Here is a 12,717-nt window from a genome sequence, read left to right on the forward strand (position 1 = left end):
AATAGCAAAAAAATGGAGTTAGTGTTAATGCTCAAAGGACCAAACCACAAGAGCACACTGGAGAGTCTACCAACTCATAATCAGCTTCCTGAGAAATACAAACAGACCCATATGTAAGGATCAACCACACACCTCAGGTCTTTGTCAGTGGTTACATAATCTGTTTTTGTATAACGCATGTTGTGAAATTCTCGTTTCTCAGAAAAAAGTTATGTACTGGTAGACATATCAAACTAGGATCCAGTCAGTTTTGAAAATTTATACCTTAACAAGATTGTATTGAAAATTCTGCACTCAATTGATCTTTGACCTCAAAATGAAGGTCACAGTGACCCGATTATATTCCACTGCACAGCACCTATGGGTGATGCAGAGAAACGTGTGTTTAGTTTGACCAAGTTATCAGTGACCTTGACCTTTTACACTAAGGCCTGAAAAGCTACCTAAGATCTTTCTTTGTGAGGAAGCTTTTTAATTAGGGTTTAATTTTGCACTTGAGATATTGTTAACAAATTCAACCCTCTGCCCTCAGATATCCCAAGCAAGCAATTTATTTCAGAAAGCACTGGGTTATAATTCTGAGTAAATTCGTCCCAATAGAACACTAGATATTTTGCAGAAGCCCCCCCCCCCCCCCCCCCCCCAAAAAAAAATAAAGACATACATATACAGACAACCTGATTACTATAGCTAGAAGCACGTGTACCTCATCTCATGATAGGATATCAATATTTAGACACAGTATTTAAAAAGTCACCATTATACACCATGCAGTTCTGCAGAATATTGGAAAATGTTCCTGTGTCAGTTACTGTTTCGCGCACCAAAGACATTCTCACATACTCCACAGCCTGACAAGGAGGATCCACCAATAACAATATGAACACTTCCTACAGAAAACACATCCAACAATGAATATTTCCCTCCTATCAAACACAACTACATCGTTTGGCTATGTTCAGGTGAGTGTCCATAGGCTTCATTATTAAATGTCTTTGAATCATCATTTTATTTACAGTTCCCTTCAGAATTTCATGTTTCACTCCCTTCCAGCTGCTGAACTTTCCTGACCAGCCTTTTTCTTTTTCCGATTTTTCATGAAAAAAACCCCACCTCCTATCAGGGCGATTCCACCCACACAGCCTCCAGTAACGCCAATGGCTATTTTTGTTTTGTTATCGCCAGAATTGTTGGAGTTCGTCTTGGTGTTTGGATTGACTGTGGATGATTCTGTGGAATACAACCCAAAAGCCTAATCAGATACCCTGAATCATTATAAAATGTTTTTCACTAATTCTTAGCCCTGAAATAAGGATACATGACTGTCTATAAAACAACATTGACCTCTCATACCAGAAACAGTAAATCCAACAAGATCAATATCTCTGAGGAGTCTTGGCATCCACCACTGAATGATCTCTAGACTTATCTCTAGTTTGTTCATCCTTCCTCTTTTCCTCTTATAATTAAACCATTTGGAAATAATGGAAACCTAGATATGTAATCTGATACATATGATTACAAGTAATGATATGTCTCGCCTATCTTGCTTTCTTTTTTTTAAACAGATTTTATTATAATTTCAGTATTCAGAAAAAAAGCCACAACCACTTCACTTTAATAGTATCTGCATTACAGACATGTTTAAATATAGACACATATTGCAAAACCAATATCAAATTTTGCAAAATAGCCATGAGTTCTCAAAATTCACTTAAATATTTCATTTTTACCCCAGATTATTATACATTAAGTCATTCAAATTTGACTTTCAACAAATTTTTAAGCCAATTGGAAAAGCAATTATGACCTTAAATTAATTTCTTAAAAAATCAGTTTTAGGTTTTTAACCATGCATACAGCAAAAAAAAAAAAAAAAAATTCTCACAACTTAAGAAAATGAGCTCAACGCAAAACTTTAAAGTGAAATGTTACTGGAAAAGTTACACCAGAGCTTCCGTTTTGCAACTTTTGTTTACAGTTGAGACAAAGAATCCATTTAGAAATGAAAAGCTAATAACTAACATCACTAAATTCCAGTATGGCTGTCTTTCATCCATTTTGTTTCTCTGATCAGTCTCAAAATCAACTGGACATAACAAGGGAATAAGGAGAACCTACACAAAAGTTTGAGAAATAACCTGAGAGTACTTCTCCTGAAAAATAATTACAAACTTTGGTTTGTTTGTTTTTGTTTAACATTCTATTAACAGCCAGGGTCATTTAAGGACGTGCCAGGTTTGGAGTTTGAGGAGAGCCGGGGTACCCGGAGAAAAACCACCGGCCTACGGTCAGTACCTGGCAACTGCCCCACGTAGATTTCAAACTTGCAACCCAGTGGTGGAGGGCTAATGATAAAGTGTCGGGACACCTTAACCACTCGGCCACCGCGGCCCCCAATACAAACTATGACAAACAAAATGTCACATGGCCATAAGTTGGCTATTTTGTTTTCTGGCTCAAGCAGACTCAAATGGAATTGGCACAACAGACCAAGGACAGCCTACGTTGATCACATTAAGTTTCAGAAACACCCTTACAGTATTTTCCAGAAATAGTTTGAAGTTATTCTAAATGGTTTTGGAGACATGTTTCAGAAATGCTGAAATCAGTGAATTTGACCATATCTGTCTCCATGGCAACTAAAGAAATATCACAACTGAAAACTCTTCTATAGAAAAAGTCACTACTAGACCACTCAATTAATGTGTGTAGGAAATTTTGTGGAATTACATGTATGAGCAAGGGTCTTGGAAATATGCTTTGCTAATTGGTAACATAAGTGGTTTTGATTGTTAATGGTAACCAAAGAAATATTCAAAGTGGCAACTCCTCCGTAGCAAATAGCAATAGTAGAACACTTGATTGCAGTTATGGTGATATCCTCCAGAAGAAACACAGAAATCAGATATTTCAATAATTTGTTTCCAAAGTAACAATACTAAGAGATGAAATTGAAAACTGCTCAATAGCAAAAGGCATTTCAAGATCACTTGATTGATTGTGGCAAGTTGTGTGAAGTTATGTAGGAGGTTTTGGAGATATATGCTATAGAAACACTGGAATTGGAAATTTTGATAGTCCTCCTCGTTTCACAAGAAGGGGACTAACAAGGTAAACAAATATATATTAAACAAGAACTGAAAAGGAAGAGGGAAGAGTGGAGATTATCACCAGTACTCATTATACCTCACCTTCACTGAGGATAACCTGATGCAGGTAACTGTTGTTACCCGCATCCAATACTGCTATGTTTTTCAAATACAAGTCACTATAGAACTGTAAATGTCAACCTTTCTTCAAGATGAAGAAATTGTCACAACATGTACTTGAAAAGTACCCTTTTTCCATTCTGTAATCACATTCCAGTATATCTTTTCAAGACAGATTTCAGCATACACATCAAATATATTTTTGATGCAAAAGCAAAGGAATGTGTTGATTGATTTGAAATTATGATTAATACATGTGGATTTTTAGACAAATTATCCAACGGCATGTCTATACTTGTGTTAAACACACATGTAAAATATGAAGACCACATATAGTAAGAAAACATCACGCATCTGTTCCCCCATGACGCATGGAAGGGTTTAAGTGTCCACCATGTCTCTTCGTCTACAGCATGTACTACATGCACAAAATGCACAGTAACCATGCCGACAACAACAGCAGACACTGATGGTCACTACCCACCAAGACAACCACCACTACCACAATGATAATGTACATGTAGTAACATTTCCAGCTACATTTGGGTGGCACAGTGGGTGAGGGTGTACTAGTGGAATACAACCCTAAACACCCAGTTAGACATAGGCATCAAGCATGTCTAATCTATGTCCAGATTATTTATCATAATTTTCAATGACTTAATTAAGTGTTCATTTTTTGTGCACAAGTCACCACACTACAGGCGCAATTTAATATTTAATCTTAACATATTTACACACTATGGAACCAATTTATTGTAGAATTGCAGACAATGTCTATAACTTACTAACTTATATGAAAACAGATAACTATTAAAGTTTAAAATACAAAAGATCACGATAACTTAAGTACAATATACAAGTATAATTTTGATCTATGTCTTTGAAACAAACTTTTCCCTTGTATTGTTTTTAAATATGATGATCAAATGATTGATAGGCCTTAAAATATAGTAAGAACACTGGTGATTGCATTTTAAATTGATCAAAAAAGCATCTGCTACAAACTATTTAATACAAAATAGCTGGCTATTTACATATTTGACATACATCAAAACAAAATAACCCAAATGCAGACTGTAGTTGATTTGTTCAGACCATTCTAAAAATATCAGCTTTGGAACCAATCTGTAATTGGTACAATCTGGTTAGAAAAGATCATCATTATGCACTGCATTATGAAAATCTAATGGTGGCTAGTAAGCAGTCATGTTCAGCTGACCTCAGTGCTTACTATATACAACAGTATATTTTAGCCAATCAGATAACATGTCTCAAATGCCTGTTCGGCACCCTGTGCAAATTGAACGGGAGATTGAAACAGTGTTGAAAGTTTCAATTAACCCCTCATCTATCTCTTTCTTCATTTTCTTCCATGATATTGTCTGTTACAACAATGGAAAATCCACAACCTACTCAATTGTCCACTAAATATCATTTTTGAACTTGGAGTGACTGGCAATGGGTGCAGCCATCTTAGGTTGGTTGACATTCAGGACAATCTGATATTAACTTTTCATTAAAGACCATGACCATTAATATAAGTTGCTGAAGGGATACAGATTCTGGCAAAATTTTGTCAGTTGATCATGAGATATGTTGGTTGAAAAATCATCTTAACATGATCGACCCCTCAACGGCCAAAGTCAGATCTATATTGTATATTATATATAGTATATAATGATAATCTGTATCTTAATCGATTCTCTTTAGTAAAATAACTTCTGTTGTTGTAAACAAGCAAATTAAAAGGTTGAATGGACTAATTTCTTTCACGTACCTAGCTGCCCAATGCCATATTATGTGTATGTAATGCAAAGACATTATAGCAACTATGAATTTGAAACATGACCAAGTCCAACACATATCATTATCCAGATTAAGAAACTGTCAAAAACCAATTCAACAGCACTCAAAGGATAAAGAGTATCAACCAAAGGAAGAAGATTATTAGATTCCAGAATAGCTTCGTCTGAGGAAGAGTATTATAACATATCCATCTCATGCTTCCTACAAAATATTAATTACTTCAAATCGAAAATGAACAAAGTAAGTTTGCTGCATGGCTCCCCTTCCTTAACATTCCTGCCAATTTTCGGCTCAATGGTACCAGCAGATATGGAGAAGTTCAAAATGTAGTTTTTAAGATGGTTTCTATCGCAGCCATCTTAGATTTTGTGACTGACCCAAAAAATAACAACACTTGGTCAGGACCATATCAGGATCATTTCAGGTAAGTTTGAGTTGAACCCCACTGGTGGAACTTGAAAAGAAGTTTAAAATGTGAACGATGATGGATGAAGCACAAATCAAAGGCTGCTAAGGTCATGCATACTGACCCTTCAGGTCATATGACCTAACAAGAAACGTTATAATGTTATAATGCCAAGTTCTGTTATTTCTCCTTGCTCGGTCTTCCGTGTTGAAAGAGTTAATGGATGGATGACAGACCAAGGACAAAGGGAATTTAGAACAGATCAAATGGTGGCCTAAAAATCTTAATCAATTTACTTTAGATTACTAACACATCAGAAAGGAAACTGAAAAGTGTCAGTCTGTTACCTTGAACTAAACCTTTGTTAACCTGATATTAAATTATTTCTTATTTCATCCAAATAATATGACAAGATTATGAAACTATTGTGAACTTTCCTGATTGATGCTCATGAAGTAGCTTGTACACTAACTATATTTTCTTTTAAAAGTGGTTAGTATGATGTTTGACCATTTTACCTTGAATGATGGCCACCCAAATTTAATAGAAGCGACCTTTACTTGAGGAATTGTCAAATCGCTATTTTAGATCAACATATATACAAGAGATCCCAGAGGGATCTTGGCGCCCACCATTGAATGATCTTTATAGGTTCCATGTCAGATTGATCTTTTCTCTACTTTTCCCTTCCTCTAAGTCTTACTAATCTGTGTAAATTCAGAAACAGCCCTCTAGTACTTTTCAAACAAGGGGAACCTATATATAAAATTTAAGATTTAGCGATAATGGCTGTCTGTTGTTTTCGGATTGGTCCCAAAATGCAACACCAGGGACCAAGGGGAACCTACATATGAAATTTGAGAAAGATCCCTTCATTACCTTCTGTAAAATAGCGATAACAAACTTCAATTGTCAAAATACAAGATGGCTGCCTGTCGGGCAGGTTGTTTTCTGACTGGTCTCAAAATCCAATATGCATAACTAGGCACAGAGGGCAACCTACAAATGAAATTTCACAAAGATCCCTTCAGCAATTTCTGATAAATAGCGATAACAAACTTCAATTGTCAAAATCAAAGATGGCTGCCTGTCGGCCATGTTGTTTTCCTATTGGTCCCAAGAATTAGATGCAATATGCAGAACTACAGACCAAGGAGAACTTGCAAAAATGTTTGAGAAAGATCCCTTCAGTACTTTCTCAGAAATAGCGATAACAAACTTTAATTGTCAAAATCCAAGATGGCTGCCTGTTGGCCATATTGTTTTCCGATAGGTCTCAAAATGCAATATGCATAACTAGGCACAAAGGGGAACCTACATATGAAATTTGAGAAAGATACCTTCAGTACTTTCTCAGAAATAGCGATAACAAACTTCAATTGTCAAAATCCAAGATGGCTGCCTGTTGGCCATATTGTTTTCCGATAGGTCTCAAAATGCAATATGCATAACTAGGCACAAAGGGGAACCTACATATGAAATTTGAGAAAGATACCTTCAGTACTTTCTCAGAAATAGCGATAACAAACTTCAATTGTCAAAATCCAAGATGGCTGCCTGTCGGCCATGTTGTTTTCCGATTGGTCTCAAAATGCAATATGCATAACTAGGCACCAAGGGGAATCTACATATGAAATTTGAGAAAGATCCCTTCAGTACTTTCTGAGAAATAGCGATAACAAACGTCAATTATCAAAATCCAAGATGGCTGCCTGTCGGCCATGTTGTTTTCCGATTGGTCTCAAAATGCAATATGCATAACTAGGCACCAAGGGGAGCCTACATGTGAAATTTGAGAAAGATCCCTTCAGTACTTTCTCAGAAATAGCGATAACAAACTTCAATTGTCAAAATCCAAGATGGCTGCCTGTCGGCCATGTTGTTTTCCGATTGGTCTCAAAATGCAATATGCATAACTAAGCACCAAGGGGAGCTTACATATGAAATTTGAGAAAGATACCTTCAGTACTTTCTCAGAAATAGCGATAACAAACTTCAATTGTCAAAATCCAAGATGGCTGCCTGTCGGCCATGTTGTTTTCCGATTGGTCTCAAAATGCAATATGCATAACTAGGCACCAAGAGGAACCTACATATGAAATTTGAGAAAGATCCCTTCAGTACTTTCTGAGAAATAGCGATAACAAACGTCAATTATCAAAATCCAAGATGGCTGCCTGTCGGCCATGTTGTTTTCCGATTGGTCTCAAAATGCAATATGCATAACTAGGCACCAAGGGGAGCCTACATGTGAAATTTGAGAAAGATCCCTTCAGTACTTTCTCAGAAATAGCGATAACAAACTTCAATTGTCAAAATCCAAGATGGCTGCCTGTCGGCCATGTTGTTTTCCGATTGGTCTCAAAATGCAATATGCATAACTAAGCACCAAGGGGAGCTTACATATGAAATTTGAGAAAGATACCTTCAGTACTTTCTCAGAAATAGCGATAACAAACTTCAATTGTCAAAATCCAAGATGGCTGCCTGTCGGCCATGTTGTTTTCCGATTGGTCTCAAAATGCAATATGCATAACTAGGCACCAAGAGGAACCTACATATGAAATTTGAGAAAGATCCCTTCAGTACTTTCTGAGAAATAGCGATAACAAACGTCAATTATCAAAATCCAAGATGGCTGCCTGTCGGCCATGTTGTTTTCCGATTGGTCTCAAAATGCAATATGCATAACTAGGCACCAAGGGGAGCCTACATGTGAAATTTGAGAAAGATCCCTTCAGTACTTTCTCAGAAATAGCGATAACAAACTTCAATTGTCAAAATCCAAGATGGCTGCCTGTCGGCCATGTTGTTTTCCGATTGGTCTCAAAATGCAATATGCATAACTAAGCACCAAGGGGAGCTTACATATGAAATTTGAGAAAGATACCTTCAGTACTTTCTCAGAAATAGCGATAACAAACTTCAATTGTCAAAATCCAAGATGGCTGCCTGTCGGCCATGTTGTTTTCCAATAGGTCTCAAAATGCAATATGCATAACTAGGCACCAAGGGAAACCCACATATGAAATTTGAGAAAGATCCCTTCAGTACTTTCTGAGGATTAGCCATAACAAGAATTGTTTACGGACGGACGGAGGGACGGACGGACGGAGGGACGGACGGACGGACGACGGACCACGGACGCAGGGCGATTTGAATAGCCCACCATCTGATGATGGTGGGCTAAAAATATAATATGATATATATATATATATATATACTGTTATATATATATATACTGTTGTAAATGTTGAGGAAAATCATTAGGTAGATTTGTCTGTCATCTGCTTACCGTAATCTGGTTTGTCCACGCATTCTTATACCAAAAGTTAATACCATTCGGAACTCTGTATTTGGTTATAGCAGCGGAAGGGTTCTGAAAATTTGGTCCGGATATTGCATGTGCGGTTCGCCACGTTTGACTACTTAGGCCGGTTCATCAGTATTGTTCGGCAGTCAGAATAAAAGTCTTGACAAGACTGGTTTGGCTCTCTTTCCCTGATAGGAATAGTTGTAGGTAGATTATGTAGGGTACTACAGGAAATGATTATGTTAGGGTATAGAGAATAGAATAGTTTACCAGTCACACTCATACATGTAGGTTTTATGTCAGTCATGTAGAAGTCAGTATTTAGATTATTTGTGTAGGTTTTTATACCGTCGTCTATAACATAGGTGTAGGGCTGTGTAGCCGTTAGTATATTTATAGGAGTAGGGCCATGTAGCCGTTAGTTTACTAAACACTTTTGACTTATAGTATGTGTGTTGGTAACTTGGAGTGTGTGACAGAGTTGTATAATTTGTCCCAATGTCTGTATATTTTTGATAGTGCTGTCTTAATAAAACTACCTGAACCTTATATATCTTGAGTTTGTGTTTATTGCCCAGACTTCACTTACAAATTATGACTCAGAATGTAAGACCATGACGGACACAAGATCAGCAAACCTGGGTATAAATATTTAAAGGTGTCCATTTGAGGTGAAAAGCCGCTCCTTTTACACTGTATATACAGGATTTCAGACCAATTAACCCACAATAGATGTATTTTGAATAATATTCATTCATAATTTGTTACTTTTTGAGAAATAGGAAATATATATAACACTATGTCATAAAATATAAACTTCAGTTTAAAAACAAGGGGAACCTATATATAAAATTTAAGATGAAGCGATAATGGCTGTCTGTCGGCCATGTTGTTTTCCGATTGGTCCCAAAATGCAATACCAGGGACCAAGGGGAACCTACATATGAAATTTGAGAAAGATCCCTTCAGTACCTTCTGTAAAATAGCGATAACAAACTTCAATTGTCAAAATACAAGATGGCTACCTGTCAGCCATGTTATTTTCTGACTGGTCTCAAAATCTAATATGCATAACTAGGGACCAAGGGCAGCCTACAAATGAAATTTCAGAAAGATCCTTTCAGCACTTTCTGAGAAATAGCGAAAACAAACTTCAATTGTCAAAATCCAAGATGGCGCCTGTCGGCCATGTTGTTTTCCAATCGATCCCAAAATGCAATATGCAAAATAAGAAACCAAGAAGAACCTACAAATGAAATTTGAGAAAGATCCTTTCAGTATTTTCTGAGAAACAGCAATAACAAACTTCAAATGTAAAAATCCAAGATGGCTGCCTGTCGGACATGTTGTTTTCCTATTGGTCCCAAGATACAATATGCATAACTAAGCACAGAGGGGAACCTACATATGAAATTTGAGAAAGATCTCTTCAGTACTTTCTGAGAAATAGCGATAACAAACTTCAACTGTCAAAATCCAAGATGGCTGCCTGTCGGCCATGTTGTTTACCGATTGGTCTCAAAATGCAATATGCATAACTAGGAACCAAGGGGAACCTACATATGAAATTTGAGAAAGATCCCTTCAGCACTTTCTGAGAAATAGCGATAACAAACTTCAATTGTCAAAATCCAAGATGGCTGCCTGTCGGCCATGTTGTTTTCCGATTGGTCTCAAAATGCAATATGCATAACTAGGTACCAAGAGGAACCTACATATGAAATTTAAGGAAGATCCATTCAGCACTTTCTGAGAAATAGCGATAACAAACTTCAAGTGTCAAAATCCAAGATGGCTGCCTGTCAGCCATTTTGTTTTCCGATCAGTCTCAAAATGCAATATGCATAACAAGGCACCAAGAGAAACCTACATATGAAATTTCAGAAAGATCCCTTCAGTGCTTTCTGAGAAATAGCGAAAACAAACTTCAATTGTCAAAATCTAAGATGGCTGCCTGTCGGCCATGTTGTTTTCCGATCAGTCTCAAAATGCAATATGCATAACAAGGCACCAAGAGAAACCTACATATGAAATTTGAGAAAGATCCCTTCAGTGCTTTCTGAGAAATAGCGATAACAAACTTCAATTGTCAAAATCCAAGATGGCTGCCTGTAGGCCATGTTGTTTTGTGATTGGTCTCAAAATGCAATATGCATAACTAGGAACCAAGGGGAACCTATATATGAAATTTGATAAAGATCCCTTGAGTACTTTCTGAGAAATAGCGATAACAAACTTTAATTGTCAAAATCCAAGATGGCTGCCTGTCGGCCATTTTGTTTTCCGATCAGTCTCAAAATGCAATATGCATAACTAGGCACCAAGGGGAACCTACATATGAAATTTGAGAAAGATCCCTTCAGTGCTTTCTGAGAAATAGCGATAACAAACTTCAATTGTCAAAATCCAAGATGGCTGCCTGTCGGCCATGTTGTTTTGTGATTGGTCTCAAAATGCAATATGCATAACTAGGAACCAAGGGGAACCTATATATGAAATTTGATAAAGATCCCTTCAGCACTTTCTGAGAAATAGCGATAACAAACTTCAATTGTCAAAATCCAAGATGGCTGCCTGTCGGCCATTTTGTTTTCCAATCAGTCTCAAAATGCAATATGCATAACTAGGCACCAAGGGGAACCTACATATGAAATTTGAGATAGATCCCTTCAGTACTTTCTCAGAAATAGCGATAACAAACTTCAATTGTCAAAATCCAAGATGGCTGCCTGTCGGCCATGTTTTTTTCTGATTGGTCTCAAAATGCAATATGCATAACTAGGAACCAAGGGGAACCTATATATGAAATTTGAGAAAGATCCCTTAAGCCTTTTCTGAGAAATAGCGATAACAAGAATTGTTTACGGACGGAGGGACGGACGGACGGACGGACGGACGGAGGGACGGACGGAGGGACGGACGGACGACGGACCACGGACGCAGGGCGATTTGAATAGCCCACCATCTGATGATGGTGGGCTAATAAGACAAGAGATCCCAGAGGGATCTTGGCGCCCACCATTGAATGATCTTTATAGGTTCCATGTCAGATTGATCTTTTCTCTACTTTTCCCTTCCTCTAAGTCTTACAAATCTGTGTAAATTCAGAAACAGCCCTCTAGTACTTTTCAAACAAGGGGAACCTATATATAAAATTTAAGATTTTAAAAATTTGCGATAATGGCTGTCTGTTGTTTTCGGATTGGTCCCAAAATGCAACACCAGGGACCAAGGGGAACCTACATATGAAATTTGAGAAAGATCCCTTCAGTACCTTCTGTAAAATAGCGATAACAAACTTCAATTGGACCTAAATACGAAAATTTGAGAAAGATCCCTTCAGTACTTTCTCAGAAATAGCGATAACAAACTTCAATTGTAAAAATCTAAGATGGCTGCCTGTCGGCCATGTTGTTTTCTGATAGGTCTCAAAATGTAATATGCATAACTAGGCACCAAGGGGAACCTATATATGAAATTTGAGAAAGATCCCTTCAGTACTTTCTCAGAAATAGCGATAACAAACTTCAATTGTCAAAATCCAAGATGGCTGCCTGTCGGCCATGTTGTTTTCCGATAGGTCTCAAAATGCAATATGCATAACTAGGCACCAAGGGAAACCTACATATGAAATTTGAGAAAGATCCCTTCAGTACTTTCTCAGAAATAGCGATAACAAACTTTAATTGTCAAAATCCAAGATGGCTGCCTGTCGGCCATGTTTGTTTTCCGATCGGTCTCAATATGCAATATGCATAACTAGGCACCAAGGGAAATCTATATATGAAATTTGAGAAAGATCCCTTCAGTACTTTCTCAGAAATAGCGATATTAAACTTCAATTGTCAAAATCCAAGATGGCTGCCTGTCGGCCATGTTGTTTTCCGATAGGTCTCAAAATGCAATATGCATAACTAGGCACCAAGAGAAACATACATATGAAATTTGAGAAAGATCCCTTCAGTACTTTCTCAGAA

The 12,717-nt window shown here is 37.2% G+C and overlaps 1 protein-coding gene across 1 annotated transcript in view; it reads right to left on the reverse strand.

Moving 5' to 3' along the window:
* Positions 1-1,039: 1,039 nt before the first annotated feature.
* Positions 1,040-12,717, reverse strand: part of LOC117340615 — a 64,798-nt gene continuing 53,120 nt past the window's right edge. Inside the window, exon 5 of the mRNA XM_033902379.1 lies at positions 1,040-1,230. Coding sequence (XP_033758270.1) covers positions 1,040-1,230 — 191 coding nt within the window. The remainder of the gene's footprint in view (positions 1,231-12,717) is intronic.

The sequence above is a fragment of the Pecten maximus genome, chromosome 13 (genome assembly GCF_902652985.1).
Source record: "Pecten maximus chromosome 13, xPecMax1.1, whole genome shotgun sequence".
Classification (NCBI taxonomy): Eukaryota; Metazoa; Mollusca; class Bivalvia; order Pectinida; family Pectinidae; genus Pecten; species Pecten maximus.